Below are 21,893 nucleotides of genomic sequence, written 5' to 3' on the forward strand. Positions count from 1 at the left end.
TGTTGTTGCTGGTCCTGTCTTTGCTGTAGTCGTCTCCCCTCGTCTCTCCCTGGCTCCTTCTACGTGTTTTCCCTTGAAGTCTCCATGGTTTTGGTCTGTTACATTTTTACTTGTATTTTTGGACTGCCTTTGTTAAGCATTTTCATTAAAACTACAAGTATTCACCTCTGCTTTTGCATTTGGGTCCTCCAAACCACAACCAACCTTGACAGGTTTATCATGTCTTGATATTATTTGATATAAAATTTGTAAAACAAAACCTGTTATACACATAAAGCACGAAATATTGACCTAATAGGACCAGTATTTAAAGTTTGAGAAACATTTTAAAAAGCTTAAATGAGACAAAAGGCTAGACCAATATTTTCTTTTCCACTAAACACACTCACAAGGTATTAAAGGCTTGTTCAGACCACTTTGTTTGTTTGGAATCTCCAAAGCTATTTATTGTAACGCCTTTCTAAAATGTCGTTACCAGGAGAACAATATTTATACTTTACATTTTACATCAAAATACATGGTGATAAACTGTAGTCTATAAAAAATATAACATTATCCTTGAATGTTTTACACAATATGTTTTCAACTGATCCAACACTCAGTAATGGCATGACATTAATGGCAAATATTTTGCCTTAGCCACTTGGGAGAAGATTTCAAAGATTCAGCCTCTTCAGCAAAGTTTTCAATGGGCAGCGAAGCTGAATATGTGAGAAAGACTAAAATAGGGGAAAACTGTTAGATACTGTTAGCATACAAAAATATCTTTAAGTTATGGCGAAGCTTGAAAACAACTCTTTCATTATAGCTTCTGGGTACACTTTATACATATGTAAAAGTGTAAAGCTAGAGGTTGCGTCTTTGTACTATAACCTACGAAATACTAAGGAATTATCCAAAATCAAAATTGTTTTGTTACACCTCAGATAGTTTTATAAATAAAAATAAGAAAATTCAAACTCTTCAGAATCCTGGAAAATTTGTCATAGTTACTTTTTATTATGCCTTAGGACATAAAATTAGATGTTTAGGTTTCAAACTAACTAAGCTCACTAGTTAATTAGAGGAAGGCATTGTTCTCGTGCAGATTTGATACACTTTGTAACAGATGCAGTTCCAGATAAACTCAGATGGAAGGGTGAAGAAGTTAATAAAAAAAAACAGTATCTCTGCTGTTGGGTCAAATGGTTGCAGGAGTGTTTTCATAAGTATTTCATGGGCTTTCACATTTCAGGAACTGGTTTGTTTTAGTTTGAAAACACTCATGTAGTGACACATAAAAAGTCCCCCTCTCTGTGTGTGAGTCATGTATGTTGGTTGGAGGCCAGGACAGGATTATTAAAGAGCAGCTCTCAGTCAGCACCTGTTAGCATTGACATGTTTTGTAGATGTGCCTGGACCTTTCTGCAAAATGCAATAGAGTGAATAATTCATAGCTGCTTAAGTGTTTGCCATTGACTGAATTAATTGAATAACTATTTACCACCAGAAAAGGCTTGTTTTTTCCTTGATTTTTTATTGTTAATTTTCAAATATTTTATTTGATCTTTATATATATCCAGAAAATTAACCGCTAAGATTAACAATCTTTTTCATGTGAAATCTGACAAAAAAAAGTTAAAATAAAACAAAAAATAAATAAAAGTTACTAATCACATACTGTGTAGTTTTATAATTGTATGAATAAAAAATGTTTTTCAGAAGACCTACTATAGTCAGAAAAATCTATTTCCTATATAATCCCTGCATAATATTTTATTTACCTTCTTAAAATATTCACTCAGGCCTCACACCTACAAGGCTATATACAGTCTGGGTAAGAGGAGTTGTTGTTTTTTTTTCATAAGGGATTGTTTGGAACAGAAAATACTAGTTCCCATAACAGACCAGACTCCTTCCCAAGGTTTATTCAACATTTTACTGTTTTCTTCAGCTGTCTGTAACTTGTTTGAATAAACTTTATGTGGAGACTTTCACAGGTTTTTGCAGGCCTTAAGTTACTGAGAGAAACTGTGTCTAGATTAGAACAGGGCAGAACATTTGTGCTACAAATGTGTTGTTCTAATCTTTGTAGAAATAAATAGCCGACAGTGAATTACCATTGATCTCCTTTATGTAACTCGATTGCAAAGTTGAAAAATGTTTTCCAGTGACACCTAAATATAATTTATTATTAATTTATCAGAATAAATAAAGGGCCAAATGCTATGTCAATACTTTCTGTGGCTCTTAAAGTATTTTTCGATTTTTTTAAACTTTGTTTTCTTGGTAACTTTTGATGGCTGCTTTTTTGCATTAAAGTACAGCCCCTGCCTGAAATGGTAAACTGTGGGCAGAAAACTGCCATATCTAACTGGGAAAGACTTTACAGTATCTGTGTTTTAAGCAGTTGGCAAAGTTCTCAATCGATACCAAGTTAGATTTTTAGTTTTAAAATGTATCAATCCCCCCTGCAAGTGTAACCCAAATTACAATTGAGAAACTATTGAGAATTTTGTCAGAATCGTTTTTCATTTTTTTTTTATACCTTTACCCGAGTTACCTGAAGATGACCAATCAGTGTTGGGAAGAGTTTAAAGCTGAATGATTTGAAGCTTTCCAAATAGCAAAGAAAGTAGGACCTCAAAGATGCAAGTTTCTTGAAATGCTTACGTTCAGTCACAGAATGTAAAAAAAAAAAAAAATATCACCAAAAAATACAAATATTGATAGGACTTACACTATAGACCTAATCCAAAAATTAGAATATTATAAAAAAAAAAACATTTATTTAACTATTATTATACATATTAATGACACAGACTGATGTGTTCAAGCCTTTTATTCTGCTTGCTGATGATATTTCACTTACAGCAAATAAGAACAACATTTATGATTAGAATATTACATCAAACCAATAAAAACATGTCATACTCATGTGGAACTTAAGGAAAGGTAGGTTTAATGCACCATTAAAGGTTCCAGTGGTACTTTGAATCTGATCATTGAGAATCATTAAAGTGTATATAGTAATTTATTGTTACAGTAGGTTTTGAAATGGCCTTTACCTACTAATTCCTAACCCGAGATGTCACTGTACATAAGATTAGGGAAATGTATATAATGTCAGTAATTTTCTAAGGGTTTAAACTGATTTAGCTTGTTGGATTAAAGGCTTAACCTTCTTGGTTTACAGTTTTTTTTCATTGTCATATCGAAGAAATTATGTCTTGGATGAACCCTGATACTTATGCAATGATTAATACCTTAATTAACTAACTAAAGAAGCAGTACGCTTTTTAGTAAATATTTTTTTTCTCTCACAGAGAACTTAGGACAGCAACATCAACTATATTTGTGATCATATTCAAAATGGAAAATAATGAAAAGTCCTTTTATAATATCCGTGTCCTTTAGAAAGCAGCCTTTGTGAGCTTTCTGCCTCATTTAACTAGTTTGAGCTATTCCCTTGCACATCATCAGTCAGTACATGCATTGAAGTTTAATGACTTGCTGCCTTCAGTGGGTGTAATTCTTCAATTAGCTGCTTTCTTGCCACAGGCCAGGCACAAAACTGTGAAAGAAACACAGAATATACTGTTTCGTGATAATGCGTGTTGTCTTATTATAATGGCGTGCCACCAGTGTGCATAATAAGCAGCTTCAGTGTCTCAATTAGTTTGGATGGGGGTGGCGGTCTGCTTGCTGCAGCTCTGAGTGGAGGGCTCCTGTTGATCCTGCTCCCCTGGTGCTCAGGTCATTATACAGGTTGCGAGGAGGGAGGAGAGTTAGGGCATTCAGTATGGTGGGTCCAGATGCTCAATGATTGTTCTCTGTGTTTGTGCTGCTTGTAACTCTGACTCCCCTCTACTCCATGCAGATGGAGCTGTCAGGTCCATTATGGATATCAAATGATTAAAACTCCAGTCAGCAAACTAATGCTGATAGCTTCTTGTTAGATGGTCTGAGCGATGGAGGATTAAACATTATAGCTTAATTAGGTTAATCAAAAAAGGCATTTGCTAAATTAAAGCCAAAATTTACCTGTAGGGTTAGGTAAAAATTAAAGAAAGGGACTATATCCAGTCTCAATGGTAGGTAGTATTTTGAACAGATTAAATATAGGCACCCTAAGAACCTTTAAGTTTAATACAACCTAAACTCATCTCTAACCATTATGGACCAGTCCAGGTCTGTGTTGAATTAACCAAACAGTGAACGGTTTTAGGTTTAACTCAGCAGACTGGGTTAAGTTCTGAACCCTGAGTAAGGAGTTAACACCACTAGTGAATGGGTTTAAGAGAGTAAGCCAGTACTTTTTTCACAATAACCTTTGGGTGCTCTTTTTTTATTTTATATAAATCTCTGCTACTGCCACTGTTATAACCATAACAATAAAAAAAGTGCTTTATGTAGTATTTTGAGCACATAAATAGCCAAAAAATAACTGCCAAAAACAGTCAGTCTTACTGCTGCTGATCACAGTGGCAGTCACCATGAATAAGAAAGTAAAGTTTTGTCATTTTTACCAACGTTGTGACTCAAATATCCGATTTTTTGCAATGTTACACCTAACATTTCCTATCCAGATGTTGGAAATTCCAACTTTCTAGGGATTGCCCTGTTATTATCTAAATGAACTATGGCAATTGGTCGCTTTTGTGTAAAAAAAAGGCCCAAAAAAACACACCAGTGTTTTCCTCTATATTTCTGACTGCCAGCCTAAAACATTGATACAAGTTTTTGTCAAACTCTCACCATCCTATCTGAATGTTGCAAGTGTACTTATGAAACAAGCAATAATAGAGTACCTTATAAAAGATTGTGTGTGCTAATCTTAGCTTCAGTTTCCTATTCATAGGTGGTGAGAGTGGCACCATTGTAGCAGTGGCTGGTGGAGTTTTCTCCAGGGTGGGCTATATATTCAAAATAGGCATATACAAAAGACCAATTAAACATATACTAAGTTATCACACAAGTATATTTATATGAATGCTAACATAAAAAACACATTATAAAACACATCATAGAAGCAAAACATAATTTCATCTTCTGTATCTAAAAAATATATCAATATATTTCAAAATACTTTAATTTCATAATTTAATTAATTAATTTATTTTTTTTGTCTTGATCAAGGTCATTGGGTGGGTGGGGCTGCGCCCTAGTCCCATGCAGCCACCACTGCATTGTAGACGTCTGCTGTTGTAGCCAATCAGCTTCAAATTTTAACTTTTTTGCATTCTGAAATAATATTTTGGATACACTCTAACATGTGCTTATTTAAGCTATTTTGACCTTTCTAATACCTCAAACTAGTCTGTCCACTACAGTAGTTGTTGTCTATATAACAATTTTCTCTTTGTTTGTACTTTTCTCTGTACATGTACGTGAAATGCCACTGAATGAGTAGTTTCCTACACAATTAAAAGCAGCCTGTGTTGTACCAACATCTATGCCATTCAAAGCCACTAAAATCCCATTTCATTATATTCTGACACTTGTCTAAACTTTACCAAGTTGGCTTCACTTTTTTTTTTCTTAAAAGCAATGAGTTGTTGCCATGTCATTGCTTTCATTATAGCTTTCAGTGTGAGCAGCAGATGGCCACTCACAATAAGCCTGGTTCTGCTGGAGGTTTCTTCCTGTTAAAAGGGAGTTTTTCCTCTCCACTGTCGCTACAAGCATGCTTAGTGTGAGGGATTGCCATCGAGTCAATGAGTCGATGGAATCAACTAGTTTCCTTAGATAGAAAACTTTTAATCAATTTGACTGTATGATCTGGTTGAACTGTAAAGTGCCTTGAGATGACATGTTTTGTGAATTGGCGCTATATTAATAAACTAAATTTAATTTAATTTATTTTCACAAGTAATTAAATAGTTGTACCCTTAAGTTTACCCATCAAAGCAGAATTTGAGAGTGCAACACTGCAGAGTCAGTAACATCATTGTTCTCCTCTTCATAGTTCATTAAAACACTAAAGTTACTATTCATTCAAATAATATTTTTGGCTGACATTTATAACTTCCCATTTGGATGAATGCCTGAATGTAGTGCAAAGCTCACTGGGTTCCTAGGACTTGATGAAACTCTATAGAAGTAAAGATCATTTACATATTTCTAAGTCTATTCTGTGGAAGTTGCTCAGCAAAGTCTAACCAGGTTGTGGGTATTAATCTCTTTGACCAGTAATGAAAATGGCCATATAATAAACCAGCTGTTTGAATTATAGAAAGTACTTTTCTATGCATGTAAAATGTCTGTTAATTGTTCAACAAATAATTTTTTTTAAGGAAACAGATTGTGTGAACATTGTGAAGCAGCATTTTGACCTGAGGTAGACCTGTAGAGGCGTACAGTACAGCCTCTTCAAAAGCGAGAGACATGCAGAGACAGAGAGAAACCACTTTTCCCAACAGTTACCATGGCAATCCAATAAAATTGCCATAGCTCTCTGTATTGACTCATGATAACGTGGGTAAAATGAATCTCTTTTCTCAAGCATCAAATCTGGACTTAAATGCTGATGCCTAGTGACAGGCGTTCATAGCCGTACCTTCTGTCTCTGATTTACAGACGACACTGCCAAGAGGAGAGGAGCGGGCAACACTGAGCAGATGTCGCCTCACTTTCTGTCTCTGTGATCCTTTCTTTGTGGCACATCTGCCTCAAAGACAAAAAGCTTTGGATACTGGAGATTTTTTTTCTGTCAATCAAAAAGTTGAAGCACAACCTAAATGAAATTCTCCCTTAAGGTTATTGGCTTATTTCAAAATTACTTTTTTATAAAGATATTGTATCAGGAACTCTGCAGGTGCTCAATTTGCTTCTCCTACTGCCTCAAGTTTTAGTTTTTTTTCTGTTTTGAAAACTTCTTTCATCAGCCTGACAGCAAGCAGCTTTTTTAGGATGGCTGTTTGAAGCAGCATTAGAAGCAATGGCTCCTCTCACCCCCCTTAAAATTGCTGTTATTCTCATTTGTCTGCTGTGTGATGAGCTCTTGAGTGTTTCCCCGCTGTTTCTAATACAGACTCAAGATTAGTGCATCTCCTTTTATGGGGACTATCATTGAGGCAATATACCATGGCTGGGCCCTTTTTTCTGCCATTTTACTATTTTCCAACTCAGGCTGCCTGAATTATGCAGCAATGCCTTTGACACTGAATGAAAACGCATTTAGAGTAATTGTATCTGATCTCTCCCTCTCTTTTTGTCCTTTGCGTATCTAACTCCTGCTCCTCGCAATGTGTGCTTCAGATTGCTGTGTTAGTCAGTGGAAATCAGCCTAGATTGACACTTTGACATCAATGTTAATTGGAATTTTTCTCTACCGGATAGAAACATTTGAGAAACCCCCTCCCCCCACTGTCCTGGAAAGGTGCCAGATTGAGGGGTAGAGGCAGTGAGGCAATCTTGGTAGGGTTGCACAGCATATTAGCATGGACTGAATATTCCTTTGCAAATGTGCTCTGTGGTTGGTGGGAGTAAAGAGGCTCAGGCTCTTTGAGCTGAAACTTCCTTAATGATAAGAGGGCTTTCCAACATTCTTCAGGAACCTTTTAAGCAAAAACTAAGTGGGTGGGCATACCGTTAGCTCTAAATAGATATTTGCAGAGAATAGTTGATACTATCAGTTCAGCTAGAAATGTCCAGACAGCTCCTTCAACCTGGTTACTGATCACGCACGACAATCTGGCTGAAAGTTAAACCAAAGTTGTTCAATTATTTATGATAAAAAAAATCTGTTTCTAGTTATTTTTGTTATAAAAAAAAAAGTCATGGTGTCTGACTGAGAATAAAAGTTAAGACAATATTGATGTTATGGTACCATTTCTTTTAAGTATTTCTCTATAATATTGGTCAGTTTTAAAATCAAAACATAAAAATACTACATGGAGAAAATAAATGAGGATGTGTTAGTCTTTAACAATGCATTTGTTGTATTATTTTAACTGAAGAATCATAATTTACACTTATGATTCAATTTATTTTTTGATCTTTATGGAAAATCTTTTTTTTCAACCCAATCAACATGTGAGATTTGTATAGCAGGTTATTCCTACATGTTAGCCGTTTTCAAAACATGGGATCAAAAATAATAGTTAATAAGAGAAAACTTTATGTACCTGCTCCAACCTTGACTACTCCATTAGCAGTAATGTTGGCTAATCTACAAATAAAACAATAAGAGACCAAATGTATTTTTGCATCATTAGAGGTTAATAAATAATTTATGTAAAACAACAATGTCACAGAAAATAATTCCTTTATTTCCTGGCAAATATCAGTGTGAGCTAATGAAATGTTTTTAAAAGATTCGTTTAACTGTTTTTAACAACAGCTATTTGTGTCATATAGATAATTACTGTGAAATAAAAGCAGCAGCTTGTTTTTAAGATCAATGTGCTTTTTGCCAGAACATTAATCAGTAATACAGTTCATTAGAGGGAAAAAAAAAGGGTTAGGAGTTATGAAGTCATCTGGTTGATAGATTACAGCCATTATAATGAGCTGAACACATATGTCCTTTCTTGAGATTCAGAAAACCATATCAACTTAATTTGTGCAAAAAAATTTAATTTCTCCCATATATAGAATGAACAACTGCTTGTAGCTTTGAAGCTTTTTTTTTTATGAGTTTTTTATATTTTATTTACTATTTAGATGGTTCAGTTCGGTTTATTTATACATTTTCTATCTAAGAAAAACTAGTTGATTGCATCGACTCATTGACTCAAAGGCAATCCCTCACACCAAGCATACTTGTAGCGACAGTGGAGAGGAAAAACTCCCTTTTAACAAGAAGAAACCTCCAGCAGAACCAGGCTCAGTGTGAGCGGCCATCTGCCTGGGGTTCAAGGAGACAGAAGCAGATTTTTTAGAAAGAAGCTACAAAGATGAAGATACAAAAGATTAGCTTTCAACTAGCTCCACAGGCGGTCCCGTCCAGGAACCACAAAGCCAGGCAGACGAGCTCTGACAGCTCCCATGTCAGAGGATGAAAGAGAGCACATACAGTTAGTCACAATCAGAGAAACAGGACTACACTAAAAAACAGGCCAACAAAGGTGTTGATGGCAGCAGCGCAGCTGATATTTCTCTACAGGATGGAGTCACAGCCAAACAGGAACAGACCAGATGAAGCTACTATGAGAAAAAGCAGAAAGAGCATAAGATACATGGATATCATATTGTGGTATCACATACCAGTAAGGCTTCTTGGTACTTTTAATCACACTAAGATTTTGACATGATCTGTGTTTTGTGAGTCCAGAATTCTAGTGCACAAATGACGCAACACACAATTTATCCACTTTCCAGCAGCAGACAATGTATTATGCTGTATTTGTAGCTTTTAGACTCCAGCAACAGAGAGTTTTCACAGCCCATGGAGATAGCAGAGATATGTCTTAAAGGTGATAACAGATTTTCTGCCTGGCTTAGTGAGGGACCTCCAGCTTTGCCACTTGAATTTCTTGTGAACCTTCCATTGATGTTGCCACTTTAACATATGCAGTTCAAATTTCTTAGAATATAGTTGAACTGCTTGCATAAATCAAAAGTACATGCCAATGGATATGAATAATGTTTCTATCAATGCTTAGTAATTAGGTGGTGCTAGGGCCAGACAATATTGCCAGAACTTATATCTTAATTTAGGACTATATTATACAATTCCAATATAGATATAACCATTAAAAAAGCCTTAAAAAACTGCCAAGAATGCCAACAACAGAATCCTCAACATACTTCTGAGCTTATTTATGCCTACTCCTGAACATACTGTATTTAGGCCTTTGTATAGCATTTTAGAACAATTGTTTATAAGAAAGCATCTTTTTTTGTAGCTAAAGGCTCAGCAGACAAAATACACTTAACCAGGTGAAAATATATTTTATTTTGAAGTCCATGACTTCTCACCTTCATGTCACAGACTCTGGATCACACTGACAACACTGCATAATTGCAAAAATATATATTTAATGCTCTGAACTTCTATATCAATGTGTTTTGGGTTTTTTTGCACCATGATTTTTTTTTCTCCCACACTGTTTGCATTTTATCACTGCTGCACTTTAAGAAATGGAAATGTTGTGAAAGCTGTACAAAATGACATTTCATTTTCTATAGACTCTATACAAAATAGCAATAAAAAATCTCTAAGTCTAAGTCACTTTTTTTCGTGATTGACTGACATGTGTTCAAGAGGAAAAATGCACCTAAGCCTAATTTAAAGCTCCCCAATTAATTCTCTAAAATATATTTCTTAAGATTTCTTTTTTTTTTTTTATAAGACTTCTTCCACTCTCTCTCAGCCAGCTCAAGTCTTGATTTATGGTGTTCCTCTTTTTAATATAAGTGTTATTCTGCTCTTCTCATCTTTAGTAGAAAACAAATATATCCCAGCCTTATAATTATTATTCATTATACCTGGGTACAGAGAGCATTGACAACACTAGTAACAGCTGAAACAAACCTTGATCTCAGCAAAGATCAGCTCAGTCACAAAGAAATTGATCAATTCACACATCCCATAATGTAACAGGATGGCTTCTGGTGACAAACCTGCACTGCCCTCTTATTTAAAGGCTGCACTCAGTTGTGTTGTGTTGTCGTGACCAGCAGCTGCTTTACCAGTAAACTGCTTTCTACACAGTTTGCACGCTAAAATCTTTTTTTCATCCATCAGATCCTAAAAGAAGGTGACATTTGCGGAGAGAAGACATTAGGTCATGTTATTATGGGCGCTCATTTTTTTAGCTAAAACTTACTGTAATTTAGCAGCTGAGCAGCACAGCCTACAGCTGCAGAGCACAGCCTTCTGTCTGTTGTGTTCGTCATTGCTAGACTTTTTGTGCAACTAAAGAAGATGTTTGTTGATGTCCCTTTAACTGAAACTTGTATTGTGCTTGGTTAAGTCACCAAATTCATTTTCACCATAAAAACATTTGCTGGGTAAAAAATAAACAATGGCAGATAAAGAGGAGGAACAACCATAGTAATAAAATGAAAATTCTGTAATGGGCTATGGGTTTTGCCCCCTGTTGTTTCCATCATTTGGTGTTTAAATGCAATGTAGATCTTATTTATCAAGATAAAAATATGCTATTTAAAACCCCAATCAAAACTTTTGGATTCGGCTTTCCGTAAGAAATTGTGAATCGGAATAGAAATGTTCACATGGATAAGAAATTTTAAAAAAGGGCCGATCGGACCAAACACGCCAGCCAGAATATTCTGATTACAGTTGACTAAAAATTTTGAGATGGTTAATTGACAATCCCCTCAGAATGCATATAAGTTTATTCTGAATTAGGCAAACTGACCTGAATATGCATGTCAGTGTGATATATTTCCACTTTGAATGGCTTGACGTTACGTGGCATGTTAAAATGACACTTTATATTATTATTACTTATTTCCATTCAATTTGAAACTAGGGAAATTAAAGTTGAAGTTAGTCATCTTTTTTTTTTGTTTTTTTTGTTCAAAGAGTAGTGGTACGTAGATGATCATAGCTGTAGGTAGGAAGGATCTCCTACAGTGGTATGTCTTGCACTGGATTTGAAGAGGCCTTAGATGAAGACATTCCAATGTTTAAAAGTCTTCTGGAAGGATGGTCATTGTTGTTCATAATGTTATTAATTATTTAAACTAATATATTTTAATAACTAAGGAAATACAGTATTGTAACAAAGTTTGGTAACAGTTGCAGGTTTGGTAAATAAGTAACTAAATACAGGCTCTCACTGCATAGGGTTACTGCACTAGAACTTGGAAACAAAGTCCAGTGGATTGGAATTGCTATGACCTGGACCACTAAGAATCTTCACAAGCTTATTGGACTGCAGTTATTACACAATGTTATTTCACAATGGTATTGTAAAGTCTGACCACAGCAGTAATGAATGATCTGGGGTGGCGGTTCTTTTTACACAGGGGGTGTATAAGTCTGTCACTAAAGAGGCTGCTCAGTTCCTCTACAGTCTGATGCAGGGGGTTAGAGATGTTGTTCATCATAGTTGTGAGTTTGGCCAACACTCTCCTCTCGGCCACCTCCTCCGCAGAGTACAGAAAGCAGCCCAGGACAGAAGTGGACCTCCTGACCAGCTTGTTCAGTCTCTTCCTGTCCTGGGGTCCAGCAGATGAGATAGTAAAGGAGAGCCGAGGCTACCACAGAGTCATAGAATGCAGAGGCCAGCCCACTCCAAAAGACCTCAGTCTCATCAGGAGGTGGAGGCAGCTATAGAACATTCTTGTAAAGGGTGTCAGTGCACTAATCTTAAAGGGTGTTGGGTCAAGACCAGTTTTCTAATTTTTTCAGAGGCTCAGAAAAAAAGGACATAACCTTGTTGTCCAGTTTATTTGTGCAGGTTTTAAAGCTGGACCAAATAAGAATATTATGGTAATGAGGGTCTTGGTTTGTCTTGTGCTTAGAGTAGAAATTGGAACAGACTATCAACTAAGCCAAATGGAGGAAGTGGCATGTCCCACAGATGTACTTTATCTGCAAAATACTTTACTCCACTTCCTAGTAGCTACTCGGACTCTTTTAGTCTCTGCTGCCTTTCCTCTATACTGCTGCATTCAGTTTGTGTATACAGAGCAGCATGCTTGATAGATTGTTGTCTCGCCTGCTGATCATCCTGGGCAGACTCTTGTGATAGCTACTCAAACAGCTGTTGGAACTACATGATGTTCAGGTGGGGTTATCTTTTTTCCAAAGTGCTGAATAAAAGTGAACCAAACCAGAAAAAGGTATAAAATCCCCTTTTGTAGTGCACCGAGCTGCTGAATTATGAGCTGACTTTTACATGGATTTTATGCAGGTTTTTAGCATAGTGACATTTTTTTTATTGGTACACCTGGTAAAAACACTACTATTGGAGATATTGCTATGCCAGCCACTAAATACAGTAAAAGTCCCATATTAAAGTTCCACAAAAAAAGTAGTGCCAGTTAAGTTTTATAATTTCTGGAAACATACAATTTTTGTTTTGGTATTTAGATATTTTCTTTTATTGGCATTTTAAGTATTTAATGGGAACATACAATAAATTGTTGAACTTATAGGGGATGCAGCTTTTTCTCATTGCATTCTTATTAATAATTTTAAGAGTGGCTTTTTTGGATTTTGTTTCCTTACATGAATGTTTGTTTCTTTTTTGCCTCTTAAATGTTTTGCTTTCTTTGCTTCATCTGTTAAGGAATGAGTCTTTTTTACTTTATCTACATTATCTAGTTTTCCTCTAACAAAAAAGACGGATAAAAAGGAGGCATTAAGGTGTATGAAAATTTATTTGCCTCAACTTACATTCCATTACAAGTAATCATGTGATACATGCAGAAATAAAGTTGGGTTTTTGAGAAAAAAAAACTCAATGCCTGGAAATAAATCCCTGACTGTTGCCGTACTGAGTCTTGGACAGACATGCATCTACGGTACTGATGTGTACTTTTCTTTGAGGTCTGACTCACTATTTTAACTCAGATTCCTTAATAGAGTTTATTGCATGTATATGTTCTAAAATTATAGGGATTCTTAGTTTAGAAGCATTTAATGAACAGAAGAAAAAAGATCTGATTTCTTTTTAGGATTAGTTTTGGTAATTAAAGATTTTGAGCGATAACTGGCAGATTCTGATCTCTGGCTGACTAATCTGTGCATTTCAAATAGGCTTTGCTGTTTTCTCACAACATCTGAATTTCTCTGGCAAAGAATCATGAAACAACTGTGCGCATGAAATGTGCTTAAAAGGCATTAAAGTGGAAAAACTGCACAGATGTAATACTTTGAGGCTTAGAATTAATATGACTATAGCTTGTTAGTCATTTTTTATACTGTATATATATATTTCTTGTTTACTACTTTAGCAAACTCTTTTTAACAAAATGTGATGCAAGCAGAATGTCCGTTCTTTCACTCAGTTTTTTTTTTTTGATTCCTTTCCTCTTCTCAGGTCAATCCAAACTGCCTCTCCATCTCTCTAGTTTTGACAGAAAATTGACCAAACAACACCTTCCTGGGTATTTTCAAAGTCAGGTGCATGCAACGGTTCTTTCACAAACTCCAAATGACTTTTAGATCCACAGGCCAATTTTTTCTCCCTGCAACTGGCAGTTGTGAATGAAAACAGAATCAACCTCCTGACTTATATGTTTGAATGCTCTCCTCTGCCATGAAAGAACTCTTAAATATGGAGCCTTAAAAAATGGGGTTATATGAGGCTAAACATTTAGTTTGTGTTGCTGAGACTCGCATTTTCAGCGTCATTTGTTTCATTAAGGGACTGTACTTAGACTGTATGCATATTTTGGCCCCAAATGGCACCCTGATGTAGTTCTTAATGATCTACTCTGACTTAAGTACCCTGACTAAACTGCAAACAAAATGTTCTTGTTTACCAAGTGTGTCAGTCAGCTTCCTCTTATCAAGATTAATAAAGTAGCTTCTGTTGGAAACTTGAAGCAGAAACTAATTTAGCCTATAATGTGTTCTAATAAGTTAGAGTTTTACAAGGCAGGTCCACTAAATGCAGTTTTTGATATAAAATCTACCATTAGAAAGGTTCTGCTTTTCAATTTGAAATCAACATAGGACAAACAGATTCTCATCAGTGGACACCTTGACCTTTGACCGAGTTAAGGGAAACACATGCTCACTTTTCCTGTTTCAACATTACAACTTAGACAGACAGACAGAGAGATGGAGGAAAGAGATGAGTGGTTTGTTGGAATGCAGATGGTGTGCCGGAGAACTAAATGTGCTTTTGTCATGGCAAGGGACTTGATTGCACTGGCAAGCAAGGTGAGGCTTCCCAGAACCAACCGGAGCTATCATTAATTCAAGCTTGACTTGATCTGCCCACAGAACTTTATTATCTGAGTGGAGACTGCCCAGGCAGGATGGAGTCTGGGGGGAGAAGTTGTGTTCTTTTCCAAAACCAACGAGTAGCACTTCCTTTTGAGCGTTTTTAGAAGACAAATTGGCTTGGATCAGCAGCTAGGCAGCTGGCTGACAGAGAGGTGAGATGTATAAAGCCCACATGGGCATTTTCATCATAACAGCTTTTCTTTTTATTTATATATTTTGTCCCGCTGCAGTATGTCACCTGCTACAGTGTGTCATTCTGCCCTAGTTGCTCTCAAGCTCTATCACTCACTCACACAAATATACCTTTAAGTACAGTGCAGTGGTCCTGAACTAATCCTCGCTTTAAACACGTCATACAAAGTTGAGTTTGTGGATAACTGCCTTTTGATAAAAAAAAAGAAACAGAAAGAGATCTTACTTGAGAGTCTGAATAAAAATGTTGTAAATAAAAATAATTAGATAATGCCATTTTTAATCTGATATCGTATGGATCTGAACAGATCTATGACCTGGAATATGTATTGTAAGTGTGTTAGATTGCTGCGTTTTTTTATCTTTCTTTAGTGTAACAATGATTATGGGAAGAATTGTTATTTCCTTTCTCTTTCACCTTGACTTCTGTGTTCAGTTGATCTACTGTAGGACCAGTTGAAGCGGTGACAGATGACCGTCAGGTAGTAAAATAAGGAGCCATTAATGTGAGGATAACATCTTGGGTGGCTTAGAATAAAAGTATTGATTTTAATTAAAAAGTCCATCCATCCGTCTTCATCAACTTATTCCATTGGAGTCATGCTGGGGCAGGTGCCTATCACTGTCTATGAGCGAGAGGTAGGATTCACCTTGGACAGGTCGCATGTCTGTCACAGAGCAACTTAGAGAAACATGAAGACATACAACCATGCAAACACTCCCACACTAAGCACTATTTAGAAAAGCCAGTTAAACTAACAGCTCCTCAAGGCTTCTTGATAACTCTCAGAAATGGCTTCTTCTGAGCTCTACATTTGTACTTTGAATGTAAGTGGTCGGTTGCTCAGGGTCCTGGATGATTGGACAGTGTTGTATTGCATAATGCAGTCAGTTTGTTTTGACTAATGGGGTGTTCAAGTTGTATACAAATTCTGTAATTTCCGATCCCAGTGTGGAAAATGTGATTGTAATCCTCAGAGAAATCTGTCCCCCCACTAAAAATCTGATTGATCTGGTGGTGGTGCAGGAATACAATACAAAACAAAACCGTTTTCCTATGCTCAACATTATGATATGACATTGTTTCGCCACAGTTGATTCATTACCCCATTGCTATTCATCTTTCACGCTATGGTCTTTACCACGCTGGTCCTCCGGGCGGCAGTAGAGAATAAAAATTGGACTCAAAAAGTGCGGGGGAATTATTTATTGTATTTTTAAGTACAAATAAAAAAGCCCTGCCTTGCTCGAAGTCCCGATCTGATCAAGAAAGCAGTGTTTTTGTTATCTTGGTTTGTTAGCAGAATTACTTGACAATGTATTAATGTATTCTAAGGAACATATATTTATAAATATATAGTGTGAAGCAGCCGGGAAGAGGATCAGTGCCCTCTCAGGGTTCGGGAGGATGTACTGCCCATAGTAGTATATATATATATATATATATATATATATATATATATATATATACATAAACTAGTTGAGCATGTGCAAATCAGCTGATGGACAGATCTTGCTTCCATGATGGATCAGGTAGCGTCACTCCTGACCAGCAGGCAGTTTCTGATGACAGTAAAGCGGGGCCTTCATTAGCCCAGACAGGACCTTTAGGACACAGTCATTGGGGGAAAAAAGGGCTGCTAGATCCCCAAAAATTAGCACAATAATTGCACAAAGACTGGACACTAAAATACCAAAACCTATGGTATGGAAATTATCCTTAGCTCTATGCTTACGTAGATGCAGGTGCCATTCTAAATACAGAGGACCAGGAAAACACTCAGTTCAGGAGTGTAGACCCAGTCATTTAACAACTAGAGAGGAATAAAGGACTGTTTTTACACCCTTCACTGGGTATATTTGTTTGGCTGCACTCTGGGGAAATTATATATGTTATACTTTCTATAATAAGTAATAACATTATGAGCAGGTAACATGCTAACATAACAGGGTTACATCAAGCGACGGATCCATAGGTAGTTTTCAAAAGTAACAATTTAAGCACTTGTTAGAGCCTTAATGAGACAAAAATAAGAAAATGAAATTGTTTGCTAACAGTTTGATCATCGCACCCCCAGTTCAAAAATCTACGGTAATCTCATTACACAAACTAATAAAAGATAATCTAATAAATCCTCAGAATGTTTATAAAAAGTAAATTATACATCCAGAAGGTAAATCATTTTTCTTCAAAATAGGTAAACTATACATTCTATAAAGGTACACAACATTTCTGCTTTAACGCAAACTCCACTAATTGTTGTAACAGCTGAAACTGTTGAATATAAACTAGGGCTGGGCAATTAACTTCATCTGTAATTCAAAATGCTATTTTCAAAGTGCAGAGACAAACAATTTTGGTCACGATGTAATAAAAAAAGAATCCAATCTCAACTTTCTTACTCCAGCCCTAAAGGTGTTGATAAAACACAAAAGTTTGCAGCTGAACAAAAGGTTAGACTGAACAGATAGAAGAAGGAAGCTCTCTTTTTACTGTAACAGTTAAGTCTTATGACAATTGACTCTGGACATGCAGGCTTTTAAGGCCACAAAAACAACGGAACCCTGGAGTGAAACGTCTACATGCTTGTGGTTAGTGCAGAAAATCAAAATACATTTGCAATATTGATTGACAAAAGTAATGATTTATAATTTTGACAAAATCGTTCAACCCTAGTAGAAACAGAAAAAGGCTCTAAGAAGGATCTGTTTTTACCACATGCATATCAGAAATCAAATATATTTTTCTGGCTTCTAACAAAATAAAACCATCAATACTGCATATGCACCACTATACTCCTTTTCTTCAAGTTTTAAAGCAAATCCCTAATCTAGCATAGCTGATTCCCTAACAAGGAATTATGTTGGCCAAAAAAAGAGCTTTTACATTTTGAGGTCAGAATATTCACCTCCAGTGTTTTACTCTCCTTGTTAGATTTTAATGATTTATTCACAGACTTAAAAATGTCAAAAACCATCATCACTAAATGAATCACTGACATCCTGAAGGGATGAGGTAATTTTGCAAACTGTAAGAGAAACATTTTGTTTTTCTTGATTGCTCATAACCAGCCTACGTGTAATTATATGACTATTCAACATGAGATGTTTCCCATGTTGGATGGTGAAAGGGCTTTATCAGTAACTGTCAACTAGTGACACACCAACAAACTAGAATCAGTTGCTCAGGAGATGCCCAATTAATCTACCTGAGATATGTCCCGGAATCCATTACACCTCCTGGGGCCAAGGAGGGTGTTATGGCTCCTTATTTTCCATGATGTTTTGCCTTTTTCTTTAGCTTAAATTTTGCTGTTGTCTTCCTCAAATTCCCCAAAGATCAATTATTTTGGTTCCTTACTGCCTCTTCAATCTGTCACCATTTTCAAAGAACTCAGGTTACCTTTCAGTGTCTGCTTTTGATCAGTTATTTCATTTGATATATCGGATCAAAAAAATTTGCTTCTAGTCAACGTATAAATGAAAGCCTTCAGGCAAAATCTGCCTCCTTTGAGGCATGCAAATGTTAAAGCATAACGGTGCTCAGAGTGGGGAACACCTGTAGAACTATTTGATTTAGATTCTCTTTTTTTTAGTAAAACACAAGGGCATTTTACACAGTAGCTACATCTAAATTAAATTATGTTTGTTCAGAGTCCTTCACCTTCTCAGCTGGCAGCTTTGAAAACCTCAAATTGAACTCTTTTAACTGCAAATCACTATAATTTCTTTCTTTGTATGTGTTTATCTTACAGGTTTGGCAGTTCACCAGATAATCACAATCACTGTGTCTCTCATCATGGTGATCGCAGCCTTGATCACAACACTCGTCCTTAAAAACTGGTAGGAAAGATTCCTTTACTTTTCATGCACAGCACTTTGTCAGAAGCTCTTTGTTTGTTTTGATTTTACTAGCACAATAGGTGCAAGGTATGATTTTATGTTTGTTTTTTGTCTTTGGTGCGTGTTTTTGTAGCTGTGCGCAGTCTGGAAATGGCCGCCACAATAGCCATCAGAGAAAGATCCACCAGCAGGAGGAAAGCTGCCAGAACCTGACAGACTTCACCCCGGCCCGTGTGCCCAGTAAGGTGGACATCTTCACTGCCTACAATGACAGCCTGCAGTGCTCACATGAGTGCGTACGAACTGCTGTGCCCATCTACACCGATGAGATGATCCAGCAGACACCCGTCTACAAGACAGCTTACAATGGAAACAGGTACGATTGGTGGATGAATGCCTTTATGTTGAAAAATTACATTTGCTTGTCAGAAATAATATTGGATGCACTTAATATATGACCACTGGTGTTCTTTGGAGTGACCCACTGGCAACTATCACTGGAACATTAAAAATAAGTCAATTTTCAACTGTAGTTTTCAAACTCACTCTAAAATATTTTTATTAACTAAAATAAAAAGAAATCATTAATTAGGAGAACCGATGACAATATGATATGCATTTATGCTTTCCATTTTAGAATACAAGAATAGAATATAATATAACTTTATTGATCTGACAATGGAGAAATTAATTTGTGACATTGTATCTTATCTACAGGTGGCAGGTAAAGGGTTGTTTCTGGTTTGTTAAATAGATAAATAGTATAAGTATTTGCAGTGGTATTACACCAGGTTATAGTGCAGTGGTTGTAAAATCTGATAAATGACCTTTAAGTTGGGTAGATTGGCATTTTTGGCTGAAGCTTTTTATTTATTGCTCTTTTACTGGGATATAAAAAAAAAAATCATAAAATGAAAAAAAAAGACTAGACCACATTTTATTTAAATAATGTTGCTGTGTGTTAATCTTTATCTCAGAAAATAGCTCTCACAAGATCAGAAAAGTAATTACTCAAATATGCTTTCCATGCAGTCCTCCTCCTGATGTCCCTCATGCTCCTATTATGGCGAAGAAGCAACATTAAATTGTTTGTATATCGATAGGTTTTATCGTCTGGGTGAAGAAAGGTGAAGTCATGAACTAAAAGACCAAAAATGATGACAAATTACCAGTTGTAAATTGGCAGCGAGGGGAAAAATGATTTATATGGTGGTTTCATGTTGCTGTCACAAGTCACTAAAAGCATTTTTACTGCTTTACAGATTCAGCAGGAACACTACTGATGAGTCCAGCAGCTTTTTTTTAGTATGTGAACGTGACAGCATTAGGATGTTGACAGTGGCATTAAAGGCTAACTAGGAGCATAATTAGAGGACACACATTATAGGTCTTTGGGGTAAAAAAAAAAAAAAAAGCCTTCTACTATGTAATCTGTTCTCTCCAAAGTTAATCTGCATAATTTTCTAACTGCGTTTGTTTTATCCAACAGGCCCTCCCCCACTGAAAGACAACTGATTCCTGTGGCCTTTGTGTCAGAGAAATGGTTTGAGATCTCTTGTTGACGAGCTTGGGGATTTTTACTCGTTCACTGGGAAAGACTTCATAAATACACGCTCTGGTGGGTATTTTTTTTTTACATTGCCTTTTCTACAAACTGTTGAGTGAGCTTTAGCCACATTGATCCCCATGGTAATGCTGCCCCACTTAGGGATTTAAGAGGAACTTGGCATATGTTTGTTAATATGACATAATTGTGGATTTTGTGCTTTGAGGGGAGGAATAGAGCTTGAGAAATTTGTAACTATATATATATATATATATATATATATATCACACTGTACTGCTCAAGCACCTTTCCAAATACAGTGCAATAGTAACAGAAGACAGTGTCCACCTAAGAGGAGGGGCATGAGACAGTAATAAATTAGAAAAAAAGGCAATGTGGTGGAAGTACCTCTGGAAGAGCTGTAGAAATCCACACCTTGGGTTGAAAAGCTTAAGGGAGCTGCAGTTATTTTTGTGCTCCACAAATCTAGTCTATACACTACAAAAATTATGAATAATTTTTTTCTTAAAATCTGTGCATTTTTTCTTAAATTGAGCAGGTGAATGAGACTTTGCAAATGGAAAAAGACTATTTACATTCAATATAACAGAAAACAATAATTTAATTGTCTGATTTCACGTGCTTATTATCTAGTGATCTCATTTTAAGAGTAAATGTAGTAGTTCTATTGGCAAATTGTCTTATTTACCTCCTCAAATTAAGGATAAATACGCTTGATTTGAGTATGTTATGCTAATTTCTAGATTGTTTTTGCAGTCTGTAAAAGTGTTGTAAGAAAAAAGCTTTTGTTGAATGAACACCAAAAGAAATACTATTTAAAAAAGTTCAGTCTGAAAAGAACACAGATGTATAAAATTGTTCTTAACAGGTAAAATCTTGATAGAACTTTAAGGGCCTAATCTTCAGAGGTTTATGCATAGTAAAACACATACAAGCTTGTTTGCGAGCACAAAGCAGAACTAAAAAGTAGGCGCTAATCAATCTGTATGTGCAAAAAAAAGGCAGCCTGTGCAAATCTATTTTCGTGTATGACTTCATCAACACCCAAATTTTGTTTTAATAACCAAACTGTGAACATTTATGGGTGGAGGAGATGCAAATGTAAATACTTACCATGTGGGGAATGATTTTTTTCAATCTTAACCCAAACTTTGGAGCACTATTTAATCAAACTGTCCAAATTTCTGAAAAGAAAATTAACTTTAACTTCTGTTATTTTATTTTATTTATTGAATTTGTACACAGCACTTTGAGATACTTGTGCTAACTGTGTTATTTCTATAGGATTTTGTATGACCATTTTTTTTAAATGAATTATTACCATTATTACATCTGACTGGGTGATTTAGAACCTTATCTTTCTATTCTCTTTTTAGCCAATGTCAAACTGCCAGTGACAAGAGCAATCTGCTCATTTTTATAGAGCTGAATCAA

General features: G+C 35.9%; 1 protein-coding gene across 1 annotated transcript in view; it reads left to right on the plus strand.

Annotated features, from left to right (window-relative positions):
• The window catches only part of ajap1 (adherens junctions associated protein 1), a 73,407-nt gene that overhangs the window by 45,852 nt on the left and 5,662 nt on the right, over nucleotides 1-21,893 (plus strand). The window contains exons 3-5 of the mRNA XM_015380194.1: nucleotides 18,805-18,892; nucleotides 19,026-19,268; nucleotides 20,382-20,510. Coding sequence (XP_015235680.1) covers nucleotides 18,805-18,892; nucleotides 19,026-19,268; nucleotides 20,382-20,454 — 404 coding nt within the window. The 3' untranslated portion in view covers nucleotides 20,455-20,510. The remainder of the gene's footprint in view (nucleotides 1-18,804; nucleotides 18,893-19,025; nucleotides 19,269-20,381; nucleotides 20,511-21,893) is intronic.

The sequence above is a fragment of the Cyprinodon variegatus genome, unplaced genomic scaffold (genome assembly GCF_000732505.1).
Source record: "Cyprinodon variegatus isolate N-32 unplaced genomic scaffold, C_variegatus-1.0 Scaffold209, whole genome shotgun sequence".
NCBI lineage: Eukaryota > Metazoa > Chordata > Actinopteri > Cyprinodontiformes > Cyprinodontidae > Cyprinodon > Cyprinodon variegatus.